At 36.7% G+C, this 27,019-nt stretch overlaps 3 protein-coding genes, 3 long non-coding RNA genes and 1 other non-coding gene across 10 annotated transcripts in view; 5 read left to right on the top strand and 2 right to left on the bottom strand.

Moving 5' to 3' along the window:
- Positions 1–1,001, top strand: part of LOC111327109 (uncharacterized) — a 25,569-nt gene extending 24,568 nt beyond the window's left edge. For all 4 annotated transcript variants that reach the window (XM_088731106.1, XM_088731104.1, XM_088731105.1 and 1 more), the window contains one exon: positions 1–1,001. This exon is cut by the window's left edge and continues 564 nt beyond it. The gene's annotated coding sequence lies outside the window, so the exon portion shown is untranslated.
- A 1,686-nt stretch (positions 1,002–2,687) lies between these two features.
- Positions 2,688–3,856, top strand: LOC148724608 (uncharacterized). Its single transcript, XM_088731175.1, has 2 exons — positions 2,688–2,981; positions 3,564–3,856. The coding sequence occupies exons 1-2, from the start codon at positions 2,862–2,864 to the stop codon at positions 3,717–3,719; spliced, it is 276 nt and encodes a 91-aa protein (XP_088587301.1). The 5' UTR covers positions 2,688–2,861; the 3' UTR covers positions 3,720–3,856.
- Positions 3,857–4,858: 1,002 nt separating this feature from the next.
- Positions 4,859–6,635, bottom strand: LOC111327108 (uncharacterized). Its single transcript, XR_002694500.2, has 2 exons — positions 5,835–6,635; positions 4,859–5,177 (listed from the first exon to the last, which is right to left on the bottom strand). It is a non-coding gene; the product is annotated as an uncharacterized LOC111327108 (long non-coding RNA).
- A 5,269-nt stretch (positions 6,636–11,904) lies between these two features.
- Positions 11,905–13,680, top strand: LOC111327107 (uncharacterized). The gene is made up of 2 exons (XR_002694499.2): positions 11,905–12,683; positions 13,403–13,680. It is a non-coding gene; the product is annotated as an uncharacterized LOC111327107 (long non-coding RNA).
- Positions 13,681–16,529: 2,849 nt separating this feature from the next.
- On the top strand, positions 16,530–19,529 carry LOC111327148 (uncharacterized). The gene is made up of 2 exons (XR_002694507.2): positions 16,530–17,177; positions 19,276–19,529. It is a non-coding gene; the product is annotated as an uncharacterized LOC111327148 (long non-coding RNA).
- A 2,630-nt stretch (positions 19,530–22,159) lies between these two features.
- LOC111327149 (uncharacterized) lies at positions 22,160–23,966 on the bottom strand. The gene is made up of 2 exons (XM_022931260.2): positions 23,809–23,966; positions 22,160–22,644 (listed from the first exon to the last, which is right to left on the bottom strand). The coding sequence occupies exons 1-2, from the start codon at positions 23,911–23,913 to the stop codon at positions 22,438–22,440; spliced, it is 312 nt and encodes a 103-aa protein (XP_022786995.2). The 5' UTR covers positions 23,914–23,966; the 3' UTR covers positions 22,160–22,437.
- Positions 23,967–26,345: 2,379 nt separating this feature from the next.
- LOC148724607 (small nucleolar RNA SNORD36) lies at positions 26,346–26,424 on the top strand. The gene has a single exon (XR_015991291.1). It is a non-coding gene; the product is annotated as a small nucleolar RNA SNORD36 (small nucleolar RNA).
- Positions 26,425–27,019: the final 595 nt, after the last annotated feature.

The following is a 27,019-nucleotide window of genomic DNA, read 5'->3' as shown; positions in this document are numbered from 1 at the left end:
GCCGACCGCGCGCCAATTTCTCGAGCAAAATTTAAAAAGAAAACACACAAAAAACCGCTGTCTTGCAAAATACGCGAAAGAAAACTGAAAGGTTCACAGAATTCTGCTGGAGGAAACAAAGGTAGGGGGTAAAAAAACTCATGACTTTTCGAACACAAGGCTTATTCAAGTACGGGTATGCGGTTGATTCATCATTTTACTTTGAGCATTACTAGAAAAGTTATAGGCTTTTCATACCCATGCCATACTGGTGTGTGTCTTTGTCACGTGAGACAATTTGGTTCTGACAGCCTGAACGCACACCGCTTAGGTTTGCACATGCGCAGACGTGTGACCGCTGTACTAGATATGCTATGGAACGAATATTTGCTTGTAAACATTCTAGTATTTCTATTTGATGGATATTTGTAAAATTATGCAGGAAGTGAATTCCCTCTGCACATAAAAGTCTTTCGCCATTTTCTGAGTGTTACAGGTATATTTCCGGGAATTTAAGGTTGACAGAAGGCCTGGTTACGTGAGTTTGAATGGGGTGATGGTAGATGCTCAGAAATTCATTTCGGAGGCTAACTTACAATTCAACTCATTTGATGAAACCAAATTATCTTGTTATGCTCCCCACCGGCGCTGCACCACAGGTTCTTTAGAAACTTGCTTCCTTTATTGAAGGGTAATATGTGTCTGAGTTTTCCCAGTATGGCTCTAAATCCAAAAGACAGATGTCAAAGATAACTGTTGCGCCATAGAAAACATGACTTGATTGTTTTCTGTATTTCTTTACTTGCATTATTCATTGCGTACAAATAGGAGAGGGTTTTGTAATGTGTAAATAAGTGTACATTTTTGTTTCTTCTACGATGGCGTTTACTTTCTAGTATTGCTAATAAAAACAAGTAGGAGAGGGTTCTGTGATGTGTAGATAAGTGTATACTTTTCTTTCTTTTACGATGGCGTTTACTTTGTTGTATTGCTAATAAAAACAACTTTTTCGAGTGGGATGACGGAAGGCCTTTTCGTTTTATCAGGCTCTTTGTTCTTAAACACGGTGCTCTCTCTCGTATCAATGGAATTCTGGAATTTGATTGGTTGCTACCTCACTCTATTAGAACTAATTAAAAACATGTAGGAAAATTAAAGTATAGTACAGCTGGCCCATCAAAGTAACTCGGTGGACAGTAATTGGCTTGGACTCAAGAAAAGCAACAAAAAAAGTCAGCGCTTTTGTACCGTTGAATTCAACTAAACTATGAACTATTCAACGCCATCAAACATTTTGGTGCCATTTTCGTATCTTTCGTAGCAGCAGCCGCTTTTTTTAATCGAAACAAGTTACCCTTGGGTATCCGTAGCCTTTCGATCTGAGGTAAAAAATACTAGGCTATTTACTTCCTATTTAGCCAAGCGGCGCTAGCGAAAGTTGTTATTTACATGAGTGGCGTATTTTGTTACTGGTCACGACTCTCATCCACATTTATGTAGAAGTCTTTCATTCCCTCTAGCTCAGCCAATTTTTGAAATATCGAGTCGCATACAAGGCTTCCTGGATGCTGTTAATGATTAAATGGGTGTGGGATTCTGCGACCTGCAGAATTTTTCCTCATTAGCAAAAGCATGAGATGTCAGAATTTGGCTAGAAAGAAAAACATCGAAAGGTAACTACGAATTGCAAGGGTTGGAGAACATTTTTATGGATTCCAAATGATAGACTTGAAAAAGATTTGGATAAATATTTTGACTAAAATAACTTTGTTAACTCATTTTAAAGTTGACAGTTAGCTTCACCTATATAAAGAAATCTTGTCCGCACGGCATTTTAACGCATATTGTGGTGTGTAGATTGATTTCTTGGCAACCACACGAAAAATATGGTGTTAACCTTACTGAAACCGTATAGCAAGGCGGTGGTAACTAAATTCGCGTTTTAATTTGCATAATGAGGATCCCAATTAATGGTAATTGACTATCTTAGATCAGAAATTATGCCAAGAAGTACTGTTATTTAGCAAATAATTGGCACATCTGCAAATAAACTGGGGTGGTTAAGGTTTCATTACAGAAACACTTCCTCAATTTAGATACTTTCGTTGGATACTCGTTGATAACTTTTCAACCGCATGGTTTGAACCGTACTATCTTCAATGTTATATTGAATAATGAGAAATTGTCGCTTCCTTTGAAGTGAAACAGGAAGGAATTCAAAGCCACCGAACTGGGAGAGGGTAGAAAGGGATTTAGAGATGAATCCTAACATTAATATGTGCCGCGAGAATTTACAGGAAGGCAGGGTGAAGTGAAATTGCAAGTCTCACTCTAAATTCGTGACGCGTGTATTATTGTTTATTTAAAGTACACGCGCGCGTGAATTTTTCTAGAATTCGTGCGTGAAATGGAATTGCTACCCTCCTGGGAATACTCCGAGGTATTAAGAAGTTGCTATTTATTAGCAGATGATATGTACTTAGCTACTTACGGTAATCATGCAAAGGTTTTCGTAAGTGTTTCATTCTTTGTCTTTGAACCGTTTTCATACAAGCTGGCTCAGCACGAGGTGAAGCGTCTAAATAATTCATAGTTGCTTTTAATTAGATCGGTAAGGACGTAGAAGGTGCTAATTAAAAAGTGGGTGCACAAGATGGTTTTTTAAAGAAAAAATCGATAAGCACGCTATTTAACTTGTAAAAGCTATACAAAATTATGCAAACGTTACTTGAAGATTTCCCTCGAAAAGCGTAGATGATATTTCGCGGTTAATTTATCTCATTGGAGTTTGTACTTATATAAAGATCAGCCTACAAGTTTTGTGTTTATAGCGCTATTAGCAGTTAACTCTCACACAAGATACACATTTTTTTTAGCTAAAGATGAATTCGCAAACTGTTCTTGTCTTCTTTCTTCTCTTCGTCTTAAATGTTTCTTATCTTGTGTCAGCTCAGAGCGATGTATGGAGGTGCCCTTTTGATTACAGATGCGGAAAGAGAGAGGTTTGTAGAACTGATGATATCTTTTTTTTTTATTTGTAGTTTCCAAAGGAAACAAACTCTGATGTTACAAAGAGACAGTAATCGGGAAAACGTGTTCCACATAAACATTAACTTTTAATTTACCATAAACTTGAAGAACACACAACAGTTATTTCACGATCGTGCGTTTGATACGAAATGACAGATATGGAGCCCACTGGCGAGTCGACTTTCATGATTCACTTTAAAATGACCTCGAAAATATCGATATCCATTGCTGATTTCATTTGTGATGAACAGCTGGGAGATGGCACAAGCCGAATTCGTCTCTTGTGTTCGTGTGGTTATAGTGGCCTATATACCATAATTGTTAAGCCCACCAAACCTGTACGATGTAGCGATGTACAGATTTTAAAGAAAATTCTGTATACTTATGTCTTTGTAGAAATGAGATACCCACCCCGAATTACTCTCAATTTTGTTGCAAAATATTCGAAATGAATCATAACCGGTAGAATTTTGAAGGTTGAAAGGCTCGTCGAGGTAATTTTCTTTATATTTCTCGAGGAGTATCTCAGTAACTTTACTGATCTTTTTTGGCAGATGAGCTACAAAACTGCCCTACCACAAAGTCGTTTTGCCGCCCGTCTACGTTCTCTGAGAAACTTCCGTCGTATGGCGGAAGAAAGAAAAGAGAGGGAATATGAGAGAGGACTGGACAGAGCAGCCATCCTGAAGTCTTATGGGAATGACCAGTGATTGACGAGAAAACAAAAGAATTAAATAAAATTTAAAAAAGAATAAAATTATTTAGATATGATGTAAATGTAATTTAAGTAATAAAGCAAACAAATAAATTGTTTCTTTATGGAATTAAATTAGCGCGATTTTGTTTATCTTGAAGTGTTTTCTCTTCTAACCTCTCACACCACTTTTCACCCCATTTCTAAACCAAAAGGGTGAAACTTTTATGATCAAGGAGATCAGTGTCTCCCTCTTTTGACACAGAAATCAGCGGCATAAAAACTCTTAGTAACTTAAGGGTTATAGATTTAAATTCCTGAGCGATGCACTTTGATCAGCACGACGAAGTAACGAAAGCGGTACTGCATCTTAAAACCAACCCAGACTTGCTGGTTACTAGAACGTGTTGATGGACATTTCAAAATGTTTTGCGCGATCAATTCTAGCAAATGAGCACTGAATTGCTCTTTTCTCCATAAGCTATTACAGACTTGACGGAGGTCTGATGGCAAATTGCGGAATGTAAATGAATAAAGGCTGATAGTTTCCAAAGAAACTGTTTGGGGCTGCGTCGGTGGGAGTAACGAAATAATTTGGATATATCAACAAAGTTGAAGTGGTAAATTGGCCACCGTAACGATTACAAAAGTTGACGTTTCGAGCGCTAGCCCTTCGTCGGCTAGCGCTCGAAACGTCAGCTTTTGTAATCGTTACGGTGGCCAATTTACCACTTTAACTTTGTTGATATATCCAAATTATTGCGGAATGTAAAGCTCCTTAGTAGTGATTTTGCTCCAAGGCTCAAACTGAATCATATAAACCAAATAGGCCACAGTTCAATCAAGATGTTATGGATTGAACGTGAAATCTATGGTTTCATTCAGACAAATAAAGATTTAATAATGTCAATGACTAACGTTTTTCTGCGTTTGCGCAAAACATGCTCCTCGCACGTGTGTCCTTGAAGGGGGGGGGGGGGATAATGTTATTCCGAGGGGTGTCAATAAAAGCAGGCCAGCCGCTCATGTCAACGTTATAAAAACCCTTGAATTCCATTGTCACACATACAACCTTAGCATAGGAAAATAGGAAGTGATCGTCAAGTGTCTGAGGTCAACGGATGTTTAAGAAAGAACTTAGAAATAGGTGGAGAGTTATTTCAATGAAATATTTTATTTTTCTTCTCATTTAGATCACTAGGTCAAGTTATTTTAATCAGAATAACATTCTTTGATATCTAAATAATTTGATTTATATTTCATGAGTCCAGATTTCTCAGAAGGCTTAACTAGTAACATTTTCTTCCATTCTTGATTATATCCCTTTGATTTCTGGAAGTCTTTCATTTGCGATTCCTCCATGAACGTTAGTTTTTATCGATGAATCTTTTCCTTCTGATAGCGAATAGATACTCCTGAGAAGGCGAAGTCGATTGGCCAAGCGGCTGATAGAGAGGGCTATCGCGTCATTTATCTGCAAAAATAATCATATTTTCATTTTTGTCAAAAAGATAAGTTGTCGAACATGTGCTCCATAACTGCTTACGCGTTTTCCCAAGTACGATGGGTGAGGTGTGGGGTACTAGTATCGCTACTCTCTCTGGACGGGCAGATTTCCGTGATAGTTCGCTCAGATTTAATTATACTCCTGAAATTAAGTTTCTTGCCCACGAACGCAGCTCAGAGGCCTTGCTAAAGCTCGAACCCGGACTCTCAACGCTGAACAATTGGCCACGGCGTCAACTATCAAGATTGACCAAGACAGAATTTCCCTTTTCAATATCACAACAATGTCAAACAAAAAAGTGACGAGAATAAAGAAAAGCATCGATAAGGCGATTTTTAGTTGAGCCAATACCAAATTCTCCAAACGAACATGAGAATTGTATGGAAGGCAGCATGTCTAAGGAGCTTCCTTACTAATGAGATCTTAGGAGTGAAAGAGTGTTTAATTTCACACGCAAAAAATGGGACCGCAGATACGGATCTTTGAGTGGACTCTGAGTTGTAAAATCTAGTCAACTTAGATTTCTTAAACTTTGTTGAACTGGACACCTCGAATGACATTATGATATCAACGGACGATGAAAAATATCTCGCCAATAACTCAAGCAAGATTTTTTCTACAAACCTGTCTTTTCCCGCAACGATAGTCGTAAGGACACAACCATCCGGACTGGCTCAGCACACAGTGTGGAAAGGCCAAAATGAACACAAGAAATAGCGTTGATACAGCTGTTGATTTCATCTTCTCATAAGTCAGTCAGTAAATATCTCTTGCTCCAGGCTTGCTGTGATAAAAGTGAGTGTCGGATGCTATTTATAAATACAAAATATTGTAAATGATTAATCATTTTGTTAGTACATTAAAAAAAGACTCAGCAGGTTTTTAAGAAAGTAATGTTTCACAGCTTTTCAAAAATAAGTGGCAGGGCCATAGACACTCCCTTTGACATGTTTGAAATTACGGCTTGAAAAATCCATCATTCATTTGGTATTAATGTACTTCAGTACTGATTAAACACCAAAAAGTTTGAATTAGTTAGGAGCTTGAGCGAACTTTCACTGCGTCAGCCTCCACCAACTTCTTGAAAACAGAGTCTATACGGTAATTTCTACATACAATTATCATAAATCATGCATTTGAATGTCCTCTAGTGACAAGCACTGGCCACAGAGTGCTCTTTCATTATGGCTCCCATTCAAAATGACAAAGTTCACAATAGCTAAGTTCTTTGCCATTGACAATAATTTTTTGAGGTGGTGTTTGTCGAACTCCATTTTAATGTACAGAATTTGACAAATTGTTGTAGTATAATTTATTTGAGGAATGGCATCCTCTTTTTCATAATGAATAGAAATAAGCTTGTAAGTATTTGATCTACAAACGAAGATTTTCCGTTAAACAAGCAGCTGAAGTATAAAAAATGGAAAACGCTGGAGGTTTTGTTCATTTTTATCTGTACTTAACAAGTTCAAATGGCTGAGTATACGTCTTCCAATATAAATTTGTCGGATATCGGATGATCGATGCGATTAATTAATGTAGATATATATGTAGATATATTTTGATATCTCTCCGTCCGTATTCTGCATGGTAACTAGATCTAACAGGTTAATTACTTGCCACTAGCTTTTTTTGCAGCTTACATACTTTCCCTTTGCCAGCTTTAAAAAAAAAAATAATAAAACGGATTCAAATTCACGAATGCAAGGCAAGAAGTTATCATTCCTTAGGTGCGATATTAATCGATGATTTAAATATAAGGCCGTTTTTTCGTTGTAATCAAACTCAATGTTAATTAACCACTTTCATAAATGGCTGCCGGATTAATATTCTTTTGTTTAAATTTAAATTAGCCTTTCTGGCTTCGCTTGAGATAATGTATTCTTTTGAATTTTGTACTGGAGAACGAGGCCAGAAAGGCTAATTTAAATTTAAACAAAAGAATATTAATCTGGCAGCCATTTATGAAAGTGGTCTATGAACCTGTGAAAACCAAAATACATCTGACGAAAAGGTTTGTTTTGTGTGTGTGTCAAACGACTACTTTTAGAAGAAAGATGTCTTTTTGTCTTGTCTTAAGCGTAGAAGAAAACAAAAAACATCTTCGTCTTTATGTCAAACACACTTCCTGAAAAGGTGGTTGTGGCATAAAATCAATTTTGTATCGTCTTTTACTTCCTCAGTTGTCATCGACAGAAAAAGAAACCACCAGTTTAAAAACCGTTTTTTGAATGAAGGCCTATAAAATCAAGATTAATGCTAATCTTTCTGGAAAATTCGTCAGTTGAATTTTTATTTCGTACAATTATCCGGAGATTAGTGGAAATGAATTTTAATAGATGATCGTGTGTGAAAAGCCCACGTTTGTGGAAAAAAAAATCACATTCAACTTTTTCTGCTCACGCTAGTCTCAAAAACAGATTCTATTTTAATTTATCGGACGTAAAACCAACAAAACTGAGGCTGATTGACCTGCGGTTAAATTATGCGATATTAGAAAACCTCCCTTTCTTTTGAGTTCACGTGACAAACCCTCCAACGTCAAATCACGCAAAAAGTGCGTGAAATCTACGAAATTCATGCCCGTGAGTGCACACTTCATCACTCTAGACTGCCAGCTTGGCTGCCCGCCACGCTTTCCTACACTCCTACACTCCTACACGCCTACACTCGCCACATGGGCGGTTTAACAAGGTGTACATCACCAATTAAATTTATTTATAATAATGAAGTAGCTTAGGATCGTAATCTTATGCAATTGACCGCACTTGTATCGGCGTAGTAATCCTCGTGGGATGTTGGGAGAACACGAGAAACGTCGGATTGTAAATGAGGCGAATGTTTTACACACCTTTCGAGTGCTCTCTCAATGATTACGCCGCTAAACCAACAGAAATTGCAATTTATTACTTTTATAGGATAAACTTTAATTTTCTATTGGTTTGCAGCTGCTTAAACCATGGGTTTTGGATCACTAAGGGTACCAGTACTCCATATCTCATTTGTTTTTTAAAATCTGATTTAGAAATAAATTAGTCACATATTTACCGATGATATAATAAGGTTTTGTACAAGGCACTCTTACTAGTGGAGTCCATCACTCAATACTTCGCAATCGAAGGGTCTTTACATCTACACAAAAAGCCCTTAAAAAACTATTTGCAGATTATTATTTAGTAAGTAAGCATTTACCATCAATTCATAAGTCCTTGTGTTAGTTGTGTCATTGACATGATCTCGAAAAATAGCGAACAGGGAAATCTCAAATGTTCATTAGGAATCTTAGGCATTTAGGATGGAAACGCCGAGGAAGGCGTGAATCAATATCTTTAGGTAGAAATTTACGAATGGCTGGATGCGTTTATCGTCTCCTACAGCGTATGTGAACAGCTTTAAGCGCCATTTGGAAATTTGAAAATATTGTCTCCGGGTTTTCCGTTCTCAGAGCACGCAAGTTCTGGAGATTTTGATTTGCTAAAGACACCAAAAAAATTTATAAAGTATTAAAAGCACGTGTTGATGCTATTGTTCTGCCCATAAGATCTTCTGCTTTGCTACGTTCTTGTTGCGTGGTTTGCTTAAGTTCCCTAGTAACAGTGACGAGACGAAAATCGAACAAAACACCGGTGTTAATGAAAAAATAAATAACTGACTATGGAAAATTCGTCTTCCTCCGCACGTTTCTAATCAAGCAATCTTCAGAGAAATTAAAAAAAAAGAAACTTCACGAAAGACAAACTGGACAGCTGGTAGTTTATGATAACTTAACGCAAACGCGACTCTTCACGACGAATTTCTTCACCCACTAACTGTTTCTGACCAAGATCGTGTTTCTGTCTCAGAAAGGCTTGCTGTAGAACTGACAACATGAAACCCGAAACGAGATGGATTGAGGCATAAAATGGGAGAATAATTGACGAGTAAATGTCCATAATTTGTTCTTTTTTAATTAATATCGACAGCGCCCACACTGTCGCCTACTTGGCTGCTTAAACTCTTCCTTTATTTACAGCCAATAGATTACAGAGTGGTCCTTAATTAATGTTAAACGCTTGCAGCCATAAAAATTCAACCGTCATCGTTTTATGTCCGGCAATTTCAATCTTTTCCATCCTCGGCCATTTTTGTTGTTCGCTTTGTTTTGTCAATTCTATTTTGATCTCAGTTTCCAATCTTTCGAAAGTGCTCAGTTTACGATTATCTTCATGTTGAATACAAATTTGAGTCTTTCGCATTTTAAAACTGTCGGTCTTGAAATATCAGCTGGATTTTTAATGACCCTTTTTATTCAGAAATAGAGTCTTTAGCGGACAGATCATAGCCTAAAATTTTATCCCAAACTATGACCTTAGATAATGGTTACAGCTTGAGGCGACTTGCTCAAAAATGAGACTGAAGAAAAAAAGGTTATCGGACGGCATCAAGAGGTTGTTATCTTAAAGCTAAATTCCCCCACCAGCCCATCAGTCTATTGATCCATCAGTTTACGGTTATAATCACCACCGCAGGTTTATGGAAATGAAAAGTAAAACACTAGCTCAAGGCGAGTGTTTTCCACAACTCTGCCCGTAATGTTTTCGCAGCATCCCGAGTGAGGCTACCAGCTTAACTAGCAGCGCTTCGATCCGTTGCTTTCATTAAAATAATAATATAAGAATTAAAAAAAAAGATGGAAAACAGATATTGATAACCTGTATTTTGTGGATCTTCTGGTACAGGAAACGCTAGCAGTTTTTTACAACTTATCAGTGCTCTCTTCATTGCGATATTTTTGGAAAAAATTTCTTCTTTGAATTCACGGGCGTTTAAGCATACAAGGATCTGTGTGAAAGATTGCTTTCCACCATGCCATAGAGCACTAATGAAAAAACATCCGTTTACACCGCCAATTGTACTGAGTTATTCAGCCTGCCTTTTTTTAGCTAAGTAAACTTTTGTAAATTTAAAAATTATATATGTGCGGGATAACCTACAATGAAATTTTATTCCAGCAAGTCTGAACACACGTGGTACTAAACTGAAAAGCACATGTTAGTCATTTTGCAAGTTCGCATCACACTAATCGATCTGAAAGAATAAAAACGTTCTATTTGTCGCATTAGAGTCGCGGTTGACACCAAAATTCTTTGAATCTAATTCTATTGGAATTGCAACATGTGGCAATATCTAGAGACATTTGTACCCGTTACAGAATCGCCTTTTGAATTAGCACCAGTGTACTTAAGCAAAATTTTGCTCAAGATGGACCGACCGCTTAATTTCTCTGTAATGCAAACCGAATAGTTATGAAAGGATTTTACTCGACGATTTTGTAAAGCACGATGTCTGTATAAAATACTCACAGCGGTTTCCATACAAAGGAGCACAAAGCAAGTGCCGAAGTCATTATGTTTCCAACGCTAGTAACGCACACCGGCTTTTTTGTTTCATGTTGAGCACATCATCAACGCAAAAGTAAGTTTTGCTGAAAACTTTCGTTTCATGACACCGAAAAGTACTTAGAAAGTATAGCGGTAAAGCTTTCAACTAATGTCGGTAAAATTCGTCCCAATGGTAATAAAATGCGTGTTCCTTTAATTGCGGTAGCTCATTTTAGTCGCACAAATGATTTGAATTGAGGAAGAAATAAAAGGAAAAAGTTTCTAAAGAAACTGCGTGCTGCGTCGGTGGTGGGTATTCCATGATAATTTGTTGTTGTTGTGTTTTTTTTAACTGAATTGATAATGTAAATTGGCCTCCCTAAAGAGTTCCTACAGCTGACGTTTCGAGTGTTGGCCCTTCGTATTTCGCTAGGACGAAAGCTTTAGAAATTCTTTATGGCGCCCAATTGAAATTATCAACTTAGTTAATAAGACCAAATTATGATGTGCAGAAGGTGTGAAATAAAGAAGAGAGAGTCCGTCTTGTCACAAGCGTGGGACAAAGAAGAAATTCTGAATTCCCACGAGAAATCGAACCTTTCTATTTACAAAACATGACGCTATCGACATTGCCGATCTTTGCAGTATGCAGGACGCGTGTCACAGATATACTTCGTAATAAGCCTTCGTAATAAGATTCTCTGTGGCTCAGTGGTAGAGATAAGACGCAAAAACATCTTTTTCAGGTGTAAAATATGTTTACAACTGTTGCAATTTCCCTACTTTTCATCGGTCTCCTTTTTTATATACTTTCATCTCACCCATTGGATCACGAGGATAACTGCCGGTTAAATAGAATACCTACATAATTTTGCGCCTTCCAAAGTTGCCTTATTTTAAACACTCTAATAATAAAATTAGATAAATTATTAAAAAAAAATTATTAGATAAATTATTAATAAAATTCAGAGGTGGCGGGACTCATGAAAGCCTTCCACACAGAACTGAATCTCTAAGATCTTACCACACCATTCTTTTCATAGTAAAAATTGCGATGTTTTCTTATGAGAAGTTGCACCCGGCTATAGAGATCACGGTTGTTTGGCTGGAAAATTTCCTTTAAGAATACTTCTCAACCCCGAAAAATAATGGAGAGGTCACTCCTTGTTCATTCTAATAGACCAGCTGAAATTTGTCAGTTAACGGTCATCGGGCTTTAATACCCTACTTGGTGACCAGAGTGAACTCTCCTACATGAACAGATAACAAAATCCACCCCACATGAGATGGAATACGAGGCCATTTTGATTAAACTTTCCTACAACAATCTTCACTACCCCTGAAATACTGAGAAAATGGAGGAAAATTATCTTGACAAGGGAGCCGCAGCTCCTTTCATAAAATATTCGCCTGAGAGGATAAAAGGTATACTTTTATCTAGGCATGCTCACAAACACAGTCAGTTAGTGCTTTGAAAATCTTTTGTGTTTCATCAAAGGATGAAACTGCCGTAGGACATTTTATTATAATTATATACAAAACTCTCAGACTCTTTCGCTTTAGACGACCTTAGAGACCACTTGGGGTTTGGGAAATTCAATTTTCCTTTTTTGTATCCAAATCACTTGAAGACATGCAGCGCAAAATAAAAGAAAAGAAAACCGGAATAGCAAAAGTTGGGATATTCGACCAGAATTAAAGATGGATAACGCTTGCAAACAAATACATTATTTCAAGTTGGTGTATACGGGGTAGTTTTTTTTAAAGGTTATGAAGAATCGCTTAGCTATATACAGTACCAAAGTCCTTGATCATAAAATGCCGCACTCATTGAGACAACGGTGGGTGCTTTTAAGTTTTTGAACGCAAGATGACATTTTCAAGTAGGCTGTCAGACCATTTAAAAGGAGAGTTTTCGTCTTCTATTTTCATGTTTCACTATCGAGCGAGGAAGCCCTCAAAAGTTTCGACAAAAATCAGAGTGAAAATGAATTCGCGAACTGTCTTTGTTCTTTTTTACGTTTTTGTCCTAGCGATTCCTGTTTTCGTGTTGGCTTCGAATTATAAGAGGTGGAACTGCCCTTTCGACGCCAGATGTGGAAGGAAGCAAAAGGTTTGCCATAAGTATTACTTCAACTTCTCAACCCATACGTTTTTTAGACCTTTTTTGAATTCATATTAGCGAGAAGGAAATTGTTGAGTTCTGCCGAATCCTGAAGGTAGGAAAAGAAGTCCTCTTTGTAAAAAACAATTAGGGATACCGTCTTTTCAGATGAAATAAAGTAATTTTCTTCTTTAAAATTTATTACTTACTGAAATAGTTAACTATCTAACAACTCATTAAACAAGTTTATAAATGAACGAGGACAACCTGGAATGACAACCTATCCTGGGCACAGCTTTGTTTGTTTTTTATATATTCAAATCTCCTTTTTTGTTCGTGGGCGACGGAAGCGCTTTGGAACGGAAAAAAGGACACTTTGAACAAGACATTTTATACTCACATTGCCTCTAAGAGTATAAATGTGTTTATCGACAATGTGTCAAAAATCCTGAGAAGGGGAGGGTAACTCTGCAATGGATTGTCATCACGTCTACAAGGGGAGAAGGTGCATGGGGGCGTAGTAATAATCCTAATCACTTTACGTAGCCTTGTACCTAGACCTTCTACTGCCGAGCGGTGGTAAGGTCCAGGGTAGGATCTGGGTACAAGATTAAGCTTTACGCGATGAAAAACGGGTGACGTTCCTCAAGATGGAAACTTTGAGTTGTAAACTGACTTCAGTTGTCTTTCACCGTCACAAAATTTACGTTTGGTGATCTTTGTCTTAGTGGAGACGCAGTGAAGCTGTTGTTAGCCATCTTAAAAGAAACATGATATTGAGGCCGGAGGAGGAAGTGATGAAAAACGGGAGAGGACTGGACAATATGGATAATATCGCAGTGTCTGATGGGAATGATAGAGAGTGGAAGTAACTGTTCATACTTTGGAAAAACGGAAAAGGGAAAAACAAACCTCGATAGATAAGAAACAGGAGGTTCATTTAAACAGAATCAAATATGAAATTGTTACTAAAATAATTGCTTTGAATAAACCTACTTGTACGGCCCCTGTGTGTTAAATGATCAGAAAACCCTTACCAATATTGGGCTCCTGGTTTAGGACATTCTTGCATAACGATTTGGTTTTTTTTAAAGATATCTAGTCGACAATTAGAATAAAAAAGAGCGAAAAAAGGAGTTTTCGGCGGGTGTTTATCGCACCAGCAGACTTCCTGCGCGTTCGTGAGCAGTTATTTGTCCGATAACTGCGATTTTTTTATGTTTCGGAGATAGGCCACGGTTTTTCCTCCTCTACCCTTTGACAAAACTCTCAGAAGTGATTAACATACAACTTCTCCCCATAATATCCATAGATTATCCAGCTAACAGGTAATGAGAATATTCAAACTTATCAGGAGTTGCTCTCTTGATCTTACACCAAATTCTCATTACTGCAGCTTTCAGAATTTTATGCGAACGTTTTGCTCTGAAAAGGAAAACCAGCTGTGAAAGAAAACGTAACATACTCTCTAAAGTTAACTGTGCTGATAAAACTTCACTGCGATTTTACTCGAGCTTCGGTCTTAACAAATGAAATCACGGCAATTAACCACTTCAAGCTTGCATACGTTGTGGCGAAGGAATTAGCTGATCCTAGCCACTATATGGACTGGAACAAAGCTTTCATGAATTATGCTCTAAAAAGCTTTTGGCTATGAAATCGACAAAGCGATTCCGTCCTCTAGAAAGCCTTCCTGCGGAAAATAATGCACTTCGCCCATCGGCTTATCTAAGATAGGGGAAGTCAGAAGCAACACGCCAGCTTATTAGGCCCTTTCGTATAAATGTGAAATAATTTAGGATTTTGAAATCAATATAAGAGCAGTTACAATCGACTGTCGAAAAGCTTAAAACAAACCTTCGGAGCTGTGGAATATCTACTAATGACAGAAACGTTTTTGAAATTCTAATTATTAACACTGTTTCTAATAGCTCGGAGGAGTGCCTCTTTGTTAAAACATCTTTGTTGATTGCAATACGTCATGTTCAGTTCTTTGCTCAACCCGCGCAGTACTCGATTTAGTTTGCATATTATGGGATACACCAGGTGCTCTGGCATGTTGATGTCGTTTCATTTTTGTCACGTATCCATCTAGTCTACAAATCTTTCAAACCAGATCATGTGACATCGTTTAGTCAGATCCTTATTACGTGTCTGATCAAGCGAAACCAGATCATATGAGTCAGATTGTACGGATTGCATTGGCACACATTTAACGGATTTAAAAGATCAAGTCGAGCTTTTATTCTATAATATAGACAAACCCACAACCTCTCATAATTGCTTTTGACCAAAACTTTCCGAGATGGCGAAAAAATTAAAAAAAAAAAAAAAGAGAATTATTTGGTAATACAAGAATTTTTAGACTTCCAGAACTCTTTTGGTTTAGCAAAAAACTTGAAGCGAGGAAATATTCTTGTGGCAAACAGTTTTCACCATAGACTGAGCTTTGTTGTCTGAAATAATCATATCGTCTTTTGATGCCAAAGTAGATAAACTAGCTGTTATACACCTTGCTGCTATAAGATGCGATGATGCAAAACAACTTTTGTTTGCCCATAATTAGGAGATGGCTTGGGATTCATTTCGCCATCATAATTTACAGTATAACTAATTAACGACCTGTCAAATACAGCAGCGTGCTTATCGAAATATTTTTTATACAATTTCGTGCTATGGATTCATCTTCGATTGGATACAGTTTGGCCAACCTTTTATCGCATAGTTTTAGATCCGAAGTAGATAAGGTTTTAACCACGCCACTGCAATTGATCCAAGACTACAGGTATACTTTCCTTTCCTATGTCTTGAAAAGTGTATAAACCCAACATACAAAGAAATTACAGCGCTCTTTCATTCAGGCTTTAATAGTCGACTTTTTAGAAAAAAAATAGAAGCACGTGTTTTGTATTTATTGAGCAAAGTTAATGGTTGCTTTCATCTAGTTGAGTCCGTTAATCTGTTTCGGAGAAAAATTATTGCCGTTGTTGAACTATTACAAACAAAGTAAAAAAAATAAAAGTTCTAAACGTACCATAAAAACAAAACAAAATACCCCCATCAATTTTGGGCTTTCACCTGTTACATTTTACGATACAAAGATTAGTCAGTTACAGAAAAAGATAATGTGTTCACATTAGATATATTAAAATGAAAAAAAAAGTAATTGTTATTAATTTTTCTTCCAAATTATTTCACTTTAAAATGACTATTAAAAAAACTCAGACGTAATGAGACCGCAAAAAGGTTGGGTTTTCAATTTAGGCGAGAAAATCCGTAAAAGAGAAAACCCCTTCAAGATCCTTTTTCATGGATCTAATATGACTTGGGGAACAAGGCTATCATAGTTCAATGAATAAATGACCCGTAGTTTTGTGACTCCATAGCGAGGAGCCTTATTTGTATAAAAATATTATTACAAGTTAAATTTTTGCTACTGAAGCAAGTTACAGGGCTGTTTGATAAAAGGGTATTCTATTATCGGCGTAAAGCTGAAGATGAAAGCCGCCATTTTTTGTTTCATTTACTTTTGAGTGGGGAGAAGATTGTCCTGTAATTTTTCTCCTCGAAAGATTAACGAGTTCAACCTTAAAAAGACTGGGTACCACCCTCTTCTTCTTTTCTTTTTTACTTCAGTTTCTTTCTGACACCGCAATATTGAGTTCTTTCATTTGCAAGACCTTTAGAAAGCTGTTTAAAGTTAAGGTTAAAAATAACATTTACAACAAAACACTCTGTCTCGGTCGATGGATTACACTAACGAAGCGCTAAAAACGCCAGCTTTTCGAAGTTTGTCGAGGCGGATCATTTACATTAATCGACTTCAAGCACAAAATGAGCTGTTTGGTGTTTCACTTTCCCGCCAACGCGGTTTAAATGTCTCTTAGAAAGTTATAACACTTATTCAATAAATACACATCAAACTCGTGCAATTTTTCTAAAAAATATCTTTTTTCGGAATAATCGGAGAGCATGTATAAACGTTTTATGTCATGTCACCGCACAAGTCTCGACCAACGTTCTTGAAAAGAAAATTTTTGTGGGATTTCCAAATGGAAATCTTCCTTTTTCGGGATCTTAGGTACACGATTAAAGCTTTTTTGTATGGACATTTACGCTAATTGAGAATAAATCGAGGACGCTGTATTCTTAAGACAATTTCGAGAAGCACGCTATTTAATACTTAAAAGCTATACAAAATTATGCAAACATTGCTTAGAATGAATTAAAAGCCGGCTAACCTTTCATATCAGGTAATCTGTTATCTTAATTAGCTAGTTATTAATTCATCACATTTTGCATTCATTTAAATGGGACAGCGATCCACTCCAATGTTCACTGACAGCAGTAAACTGTTTTGAAAACACCCTCAAAATTCGTATGTTGAAGATGAATTATCAAGCTGTCCTGACTCTGTTCTTTTTCTTCGTTCTTACCTTTCCAAATTTTATGTTGGTGCAATCCTGGAACTGTCCCTACAAGTACAATTGTGGAAAAAGACAGGTTTGTACAAATTTTGAGTCTAGATGACAAAAAAGCCAACCTCGACTTATATAGGAAAATGCCGGGGAACAGGGAAACTTGGTTTTAGGGTAAAACAGTATTCTTCTCCCTTACAAAGCCCAAATTAGTCAGAAATTTCTGAAGTATTTCGCCATTTTCCCTACACACAGAACGCTGCTCCCACTGTTTGGCGTGGTATCGTTTATGAAATGTGAAATAAATAGCTTTTGTCAGTGAACATGGATCAGAACTATAGCTTCTTAATTTATTTTCTAAATAATAAATAGTAACTTAAACTCAATCGTGGGTACACAAAATTTTTATCCCATCTCGAATCTCGTCAACTTTACTGAGCGCTTAGCCACGGAGTTTTTCTGGGAACGTCCTAAAGGCTGATAGTTTACACCGTGGTAGCTTAGAGTTATATATCACGGTGGGAAACGAAACTGAATCTATGCAAAGTATAATCGTGGTCGTTTGAAAATACTTAGAAACAGAAGCTAATACTTTTCAAGATAAAAATGAGTGATAATAATTTTGAACGACGTTTCGACCTCGCTGAGGTCATTTTCAAGCTGATGAAAAGGAAAATTTTTACATATATGTACTAAACTCAAGACGTGGGAATGATAAAGGCGACAAAATATGGAAATATGTAAACTCTAAGCGTAAAGTAGAAGTGATAAAATTGCAAAGAGACAATACGAATAAATTAATATGAGAGTTGACGAAAGTAAAACTATAGATTATATGAAGATACCGTAAATTATTATAAAAATAGCTTTGCGCGGATTGAGTCTGACTGTTTGTTCAAGTTTGGCTTAATTTCTTTTATGAAAAGCATCTCGTAAATTAGGCAGTCCAGTTTACTTTTGCATTTCTTCAGGATTTTGAAACTGTGATGCAAGTCACTCGGGGTATGCCCATGCCGCTCCTTAATGTGGTTCCCGATTGAAGACTGAGACGCTTTGTGTTCTTCAGCACCGGTTGGTAGAGGTGCCGGCATGTGTAGCCGGCACCTCTAATTTACGAGCTGCTTTTTATGAAAGAAATTAAGCCAAGCTTAAACAAACAGTCAAACTCAATCTGCGCAAAGCTATTTTTATAATAATTTACAGTATCTTCGTATAATTTATAGTTTTACTTTCGCCAACTCTCATATTAATTTACTCGTATTGTTTCTTTTGCAATTTTATCACTTCTATTTTACGCCTAGCGTTTACATATTTCCATATTTTATTGCCTTTATCATTCCTACGTCTTGATTTTAGTACATATATGTAAAAATTTTCCTTTTCATCAGCTTGAAAATGACCTCAGCGAGATCGAAACGTCGTTCAAAATTATTATCACTAATTTTTATCTTGAAAACCTTTTCTAAAAAATTAATTATCAGAAGCTCAGTAATACATCGCAAAAAAAAGAACAATAAAAAAGTGGGTATCATGATGTTGACGCAACATACCTATGTCGTTGAAAAAACCTTGTTGGAATCCAACATTGTCACTCCTCGGTTATCCAGACGCCTTGCTTCCCTGGTTACATTTTTGAGGATATTTATCAGCCACATTCGATAAATTTTTCCCATCAAACAAAGCACGTGTCATGAAACTTTCTTTGGAACTGAATTTCTTCCCCTTTCCGAAGCTGTTGAATGTTTTAGGACGCGTACAACATGGATAGAAAGACACGACATTGTTGACGCTACTCAGTCAACTTTAGCGACGCCGACTCGCTGTAGTGGCTTGAAACATAAGGTTATCGTTAGTATTTTAGGTCGATGTAAAATGCTGTTGGTTTGCTTTCTTAGGTTTAAAATTCATTCTTTGTTCATATTTTCGGCGAATGCTGAAATTTTATACAAAATTTCTTGAGAGCGCGCTTTAATTCTTTCATAATAATAAATTGTTACATAGTAATGTAACAATTGAGAGTTGTATACTTAAAATTGTTTAGTCTTGCTTTCGGATTTTTATAGAAAGGTTTTCGTGTCTTTTGAATTCCTAAAGTTAATGATGCTTCTTCGGATAAGAGAGGCTTGATCAAAATACTATTCTCGTCGATTCTGACTACAATCTTACATTTTTCTTCGATGTAGGTGACTGCCGATGAAACAGGTAGGCTAAAAAGTCGCCTTGCCAACCACTTACATTCTCTTAGAAACTTCCGTCCGATGGCTGGAGAAAGAATAGCGAGGAAGCAGAAGAAAGGACTGGACAATATAGGCTTCCTAAGGGCTCATAGGAATGATCAAAAATTGGAAACGGAATCCACCGTTAAAATGTCATAAAGTTGTTTCGTTTTTATTTCAAATAAATGTAATTTGAGAATCAAATTAAGCTCGCCGAGAAATTGTTGTTGTTGTGGTGACTTCAGATGGTTTTATTATTATTATTATTTTTAACCTTTTTTAACGGCTACCAATGACTCGCATTTATTTTCTCCTTACAACATCACCCTTGCGTCAGTCAGATATAAAGGTCACAAGAATAAAAGGTCACAAGAATAAAAGGACATGATCTTCAACCAAAGAAGCTCTTGACTGTGAAATAAATTCTCCTTGTCAGCACCAAAGGGTATATAGAGGATATGCATAGTGGTGTAAGGGTGTAAAGAGTTATCAAGTTCTTCGTCAAAGATACGTTTTATTCAGTTCTGAGTCCTCCATCATATTGCATAATTATAAAGCAATTTATTTTCAAACTAGGTAAACAGATAATAATTATTTGCTTTCTCCTTTTTTTAATGGTCCACAGTTTCTCTAACTTTACTGAAAGTCCAGTATATCTGGATGAATAAATGAATGAATGAGTGAATTTTTGGATGAACTTTATTTAAGTCTCAGAGTATTTAGCTATTTATTATCCAACTACACTTCGTAGAGTACAAATAACGCCATAGACGAGTACAAATATTACGCGGTATTTGTACTATAGAGTACCGGTTAAACAGGTTTTCTCGCATCGCGCAAGCGAAGAATTGAATTGTAGTTACGAAAAAAAAAATGGCGGACAATTTGGATCATATTTCCGACGACGAAGAGTCAGAATGGCTGGCAAATATACATCCAAGTTTATTAGATGAATCCAACGAAGAAAAACAGCTAGACGATCTGGAAATTTCTTCATTTATTGAAGAAAATAAAAACAGCAACACGACAACGTTCCGCTTTGTATACTTCTGTCACGCACTCCCCGTAAATAAACATCCGCGGAATTCGCCCGCACTGAAATAACAGTTTGGCGTGTTGGATAATAAATAACTTATCAGACGTTTTGTTGTGTAGTATCGCTGAGTATTTTTACTTGTTATTTGTATTTCGACTCGCCCTATGGGCTCGTCAAAATACGGCACAACTCGAAAAAATACTCAGCGATACTACAGAACAAAACGTCTAATTAACAATTATTCCACGAGCGCGCGTTGGATATGAGATGATAGATAGCCAACAAGGCGCGTAGCGCCGAGTTGTCTATAATCATCTCATATCCAACAAGCGCGAGTGGAATAATTGTTTTATTAAAAACGCCCCCAAGAAATTATTATTTTGTAAGAAGAAACTGGATTTTTTAGCTCCCTTTTGATTTTAAGCTGATGCGTACGCTTACCATATTTGTAGATTATGGTATATTGGCTGATATACCATAATGGCTAAGCCAATAAAAAGTCTTGAATTGCATTATCCAATGATCCAGTTTTTAATAATAAGATATATTTAACAATTATTCGCCGAAGGCGAGGTGAATATCGTCGAATAATCCCCGAGACGAAGTCGAGGGGATTATTCGACAATTTTCACCGAACCTGAGGCGAATAATTGTTTTAGTATAATTTCAAAGCTGAACAACAGAGGAATTTCTAAAATCATAACATTTTAGTAACATTTATTAACATTTTAGTTTAACATTTTATATAAACCGCGCGGAGCGGTTTATATAGCGTCATATAAGGAACCGCGCGACCAATCAGATCGCTGGAAACTCTTTGCTCAGCTCCGAAATTATACTAAATATATATATTAGCTAATTGCAGACACTAATAGGACACTCCAAATACCAAAATAGATATAACATTAAGACAAGGATGCAACGAGTGTTAAAAATAATTTTTTTTTTAAATTTACAATCCCTTTAAAAACGGGAAGGTCAATAACAAAAATCTGAAAAAAAAAACTGCATTTTTTATAAATTCACTCCACTCATGTTAGTTTTATCAAGTTTCCAACACTCTGTTCTGTCCAAGTACTCCTTCAAACGCTGGAACGCGAGGTGCATTAATATTTTTTTCCTTTGGGTGGGGTTTTTCTATACACCAGTCTTTCCCTAGAGGTTTCAGTCAGACCGTGAACTTCGATTTGTTCCTCGTTCACACAAGTTTGTAGCTTAGGAAAATGCGTTTTTGAATGGCCGTAACTTCGCCTAAGGAGATGTTCTTCTACCGCTTAATTTCCAGTTTGATAAAAAAAAAAAAAAAAAAGGTGACAGGGTAAACTTCCATTTTTTAGTTCAACTATTTTAAGCATGTCCTTCCATGCTTTTCGGATATAGTCATCATTTCGTGATTTTTATGCCTGCTATGTGTTGACCGCTGACTAGTCCCGTCACGCCTGCGATGAAACAGGATGGCGCTCAGCGCGACACTTAAATAAATGATCCATAATTTTTAAAAAAACTTTTTAAACTCTCACCGTGATAAACTGAAACAATTCTTTGAAAACAGATTACACTCAAAATCCCAGAAACAAGGGCGAAATTGTACTTGTACTGGTAACACATGTATGACGCTATTTTTCAAAAACGATAAAACCAGGACATGCGCAAATGAGTCAATTTTGCCAGTTTCGCACCCATCTCCCGCGCAAAATTTCTCGGGAAGGCATAAATAATTTAAGGTTAATAGAAATCTGTGACAGAATGATTGTCCCTTTTATCAATTATTACCTTGAGGCAAACAAAGTTTGTAGTTTCTTTTTCAAACGTACAAATGCTAATTCATTGGGCGTTTATTCTTGCAGTTAATAAGCTATTTTTGTGCTTTGTTCAGCATGTAAAACTTGGAAATTATCTAGGTAAAACTTATCAATTTTTGACCATATAATTGAACTAATTTTTGACTTAAATCCTCTTTACACTTTTACTTGCAGCTATCATTTACATTCCTCTCTTGTCTTTAACGCGTTTAGACTTGCATGCGGCTTTGAATAATGATCTAGCTTTAAAATTCATCCGAAAATCATTCATGTTTTGCTTCTACATATGTTTCATTGGTACAAGTTGTTTAGATAATTCTTGATGTCTTCGAATCGGTAAGGGGATTCTCTCCTTGAACCTTTTATTTCGACATCCATTGGATCGCGCTGGGCATACTCAGTAATATCCACGTCAGAATTTTCTGGATCACGTGGGCTGTGAAATGTGTCAGAGAGTTCTGGATTCAATTCCATTTCGTTAAGGGAGCGATGGCTGACCTTTTAAAAGACAAAGGAAACATATAAATGAATAACTTAGTAGACAGATAGAATATATAAGATAACGCGGTAAAATTGTAAGTCTTTTTTGCATCTGTTTTTTTTCTCAAAAAAACCCTAGTAAAGTTAGTGAAGCATGTGAGTCCTTTATGAAAAGTAAAACCGCTATGTTGATAAATAACCCGGCCACTGTGACGGTATTAATATCTTCTTATGAGAAGATATGTATGTTTACTGAGAGTGGGAAAGATATATATATTTTTTTCGAAATAGGAGAAATTCTGATATTTCTTTAATGTTTACTTAATGAATCTCCATATTTCCTTGTTGCTCAGAGATAGACACCGTGCAAAAGCTGACGCATTTTAATTAATGAAACTTTTTTCAGTCATTTTACAGGCCCATCTGCATCTGTATAAAACTAACGACAAGCCACCGTCTTTCATGAAGTCAGCGACATATTTCGCTTTAAAATTAGTATTAATAGTAGTATTCATTCTGGATACAGGTGCAGTTAACCATTACTCCTGAAGTAAAAAGGTGTACTATCTGACGGTTATCTACAAATTGTTCCATTTGAATAATTTCGAATATGGGATGAACCCTTAATTGCTCGTACTTTGAACATTGCCACTTATTTCTTGTAAGTTTAGAATAGCGAGATAATTACGCATGCTCATTTTAAGGCCTTCGGCAACACACTTTTTTTTATTTGTACTGTCTGGTGGAAAAGATTTTAATTAAGGGTTTAAAGAATTTTCTGTTTTTCCAGTTTAACCCAGCAGAACGTAATAAAACAAAAGGTACAAAATTTTTTAAAGTTTCCAAGCCTTTTTCCCATGTATTTTTAATAAATGTATTATAACCACTGAAGTGGGAGTTCTTGGAAATATCACCTGTAGGGTTTACACACGTACCGACCTCTTTTGCGAAGATATTGAGAAATTTCATCTATTTTAGCCACTTTTCGTTTCGGTATTTTTGTTTTTGCAATTTTGCCAAGAGCTTTTTCTTGGAATGATTGATCTCATCGACCTGCTTCTCCTCCTGTTGAAAAGTCTATGCTTGGACAGAGATAACCTTGGAGAAACGCAGTCGGCTTTATTGTTGGAATTGTAAACAAAGAACTGAGATTTACATTCATATTATATTCTATACACAAACCTCATCTTTATCAGGACAGCCGAATGGTGCACCCCATTTACAAATCTGCCCTTCCACCACAGTTAGTAGAATGGTTACAACCGCTGTAGATTGGAGAAGGTTCATTTTTAACAGTTCCGCGCAAACGTCTCTTATCCACTGAATCTTGAAATAGAAAGTCCACATATATATATACCTCCCACTTACTGCAAACATCATTATTTATTAATTAAATGGGCGATGCTTCATTTATCACTAAATAATACAAAATTTAACACAAAATACCCCCTACTCAGAACACTTTCTAGCAATGAGAAACTGTCAATCTAAAAGTTATCTTAATCAAAGATGCTGGCAGGTAGGCGCATTAATTGGGAGATATCAAACTGAACAATAACTTGAATATTGTTTTATAAATATAGAGCATACAGAGGATTTATCTGTGATTAAAATTTGTCTAAAAGATTTTATAAACATTGTAATTATTAGACGTAGGAAATTGCAAGTTTTGGCTTTGATTATTAAGTGTTATCTTTTTCGATATCATTCTATGATTAGAGTCTGATTTGTACGTACGATGGCTGATAATAGGACAATTATTGGAATTTGAGCCAACCACGACGGCGACGGCAGACTTTGTACATTTCTGAGCCGACCTCTGCAAAACTGCAACGTGAATCATTAAAATCTGCGTGGTCTGACAACGGAGACCTCGACTGACAGCAAACTATAAGTTTCCATCTGAAACTCAACACTTCTCACACGCATTACGCTGAAGTGGAGTCGCGGTGCCGTAAGAAACGATAAACATCCAGCCTTTCTTACTAAAAATGTACATTCATTTTAATCGAAGCCTTCCCCGGCTTTGCATTCCCGCCTGACTGGTCCCTAATAACTATTAGAATACAAACATATTTGAATTACGATCGCAATCGAGAAAGTGGAGAATCACCATTCCTTTATCGCATATTTAGACATTGAAACCTGTCAAAACGTTTCATAATTACTTCTCATTGGGGGTCTTTAATCAAAATCTTGATTATCGTTACTATTGTCTTAAAACGATAATCGCAGCATGGTGCTTGGACTTCGCTTCCCTTTTGGGAAATTTCAAAAATTGGTTTAAAAATTCCAACCTGTCAGAGCACGGCGATGAGTTTATACGTGGCGCCAGATTAAGGGAAAAATTAATATGTGATGCATTAATTTTACAGAAATTCCAGCATGATTCATCAATTAATAAACCAGCATGAAGCTTGATTTGCCTCTTGAAATGTACGTGACCCTTAAAGCTTTCTGTTAGGTCGTGAAAGCCACAAGGTTTGCTTAATACCTTGCACATAAGAAAAGGGATTTGAAGTTTTCCTTTTCATTCATGTGCCGCTTAATTTTCTCTTAAATTCGTGCCTTGAACAGGATCAGAATCCTCATTTGTTAGCCTGCTATGACAGGATGCTTGGGAAAACATTTTATCCTGGTTTCCAATTTTTTACTTGTAGAACCTAAGTCGTGCGAGAGGAAATTTTGACTTGGTTTCTTCTCGTTGTAAGACCTTGTTAAGGCTCTCATTGATATCAGTGTGGTGCAAACTTGCAAAAGGAAAAAGTTGCTGAAATTGGTTGCATGATACGTTAAACGAGCGCCGGTTTACAAATACTCTTTGTTAGCTGCCACTTGTTTGTCGAAGTTATAGGGTAAAACGTGAAGTCAGATCAGGTAGCAACGAAATAAAAGTACGCATGCGCATTTTGTTTTCTGACTTCTATGGGTAAAGATAGAACTTTGAATTATGAGACAGAATCTCACACGAACCCGGCTGTGCTGTTAAATTCAGCCCATAACTCAGCGAATTGAATAAAACAAAAGGTATATAAAAAAATGGATAAACAGGAAAGAGGGAAAAAATTCAAAAGAAAAGAAATAGTGTAGAAGCAACAAATGTGTATGGAGCCTGGTTGGTTTTCGATATGCTGTACTTTGTTTGAAGACACAAGGAACTCTCGTCGAATAATTGGAAAATAGTGCATACCACAGAGATACCAGAAAGTACGTTTACCTCTTTAGATATGTAAAAAAAATGGTCGAAAATTGAACTCTTGACACGCGATTTGGTCTGATCTGCCGCTCGGAGGTGAACATTACTTGCTATTCCCTTTCGAAAAGCACCATTCACTTCTCTGGTATTTACTATTCCCTTTCGAAAAGCACTTGTGTGATATCTAATAATTTAGTTTTCTGCCAGCAGATTTTCATCTATGGATTTCCTAAATTGGATTATTGCACGAGAAATTGAAATCGTGAAAGGCAATGGGAAATAAATTTGCCCTAGCATTATCTTCCCATCTTGTTCTGGGAAACGATGAATTCAGGTTTCATAGCATTTTCCACTAGTAATGACTCGTAGACAAAAATTGGCATATTTTGCAGACAAGATGTAGAGAACTTTCCAAATATTGTGCGATTCGCACAATTTTATTGTCGTCGCTAAAATATGCTACGTGTACAAAGATGATAGATTAGTTAATTTTTATTTTTTATATGTTTTTACAACTGCCACTTGACAATAGATGACATGAAATAATTCTACCGCTGATATTGTGACGAAGGGCAAACATAAAGGTTTTTAACTGAAGTCAATTTAGGTCAGTTTTAGCGGAGTTCGCAGTTCTTAGACCGCGGGAGCTGCGCGCGCAGTGTAACACCATGCCAATGAAAATCGGTAGTAACCCATCAAGCCGAGGAAATTTGGTACCGTAAGACCCTACGGTCATCCTTCCGTTCAAGATGCCACTTTTAGCGTGGAAGGCGGGCGTTATTGTGGGCGCGTCTACATCCTCGTTGCTCTCACTAAGAGGACCTCTCAGCACAACGTAGACGCCAGAGTTTCAAGGGGCCCGAAAGACCCTGAGCCAAAATTTGACATGATTGATGCAACTTTAAGAATTTATAGACAGCTGCATCGCGGAAACTTTTAACATTAGCACGGTCCTATTGTTTAGCGGTCCTAGCGGAAGACTGCACAAAGCTTGCGCAAAATGTGTAAGGAGCTGAAAAGACCCTTCCTTCGAGATTGATCTAGTGAAAAATGGCGTTTCGCAGATTTCTGCTAAGCTTGCGAAGGAATTATATCAAATTTTAAGAATTGGAATGCTTCCTCAAACCTTTGAGTGACCAAAGCATACGATAAATAGCAATTTCGTCTTTCGTGACAGGCAATTTCGTCTTTCGTCTT

Source organism: Stylophora pistillata, chromosome 8 (genome assembly GCF_964205215.1).
Source record: "Stylophora pistillata chromosome 8, jaStyPist1.2, whole genome shotgun sequence".
NCBI classification, from domain to species: domain Eukaryota; kingdom Metazoa; phylum Cnidaria; class Anthozoa; order Scleractinia; family Pocilloporidae; genus Stylophora; species Stylophora pistillata.
Note: the sequence above shows the minus strand (reverse complement) of the source record. Positions and strands in the feature narration are given on the sequence as shown.

Coding starts and splice junctions, on each gene's coding strand:
- LOC111327149 (XM_022931260.2), bottom strand. CDS start 23,913: ATGAACCTTCTCCAATCTACAGCGGTTGTAACCATTCTACTAACTGTG. Junction 22,645..23,808: donor GCTGTCCTGATAAAGATGAG/GTTTGTGTATAG, acceptor GTCTTTTAAAAG/GTCAGCCATCGCTCCCTTAA.
- LOC148724608 (XM_088731175.1), top strand. CDS start 2,862: ATGAATTCGCAAACTGTTCTTGTCTTCTTTCTTCTCTTCGTCTTAAAT. Junction 2,982..3,563: donor ACAGATGCGGAAAGAGAGAG/GTTTGTAGAACT, acceptor CTTTTTTGGCAG/ATGAGCTACAAAACTGCCCT.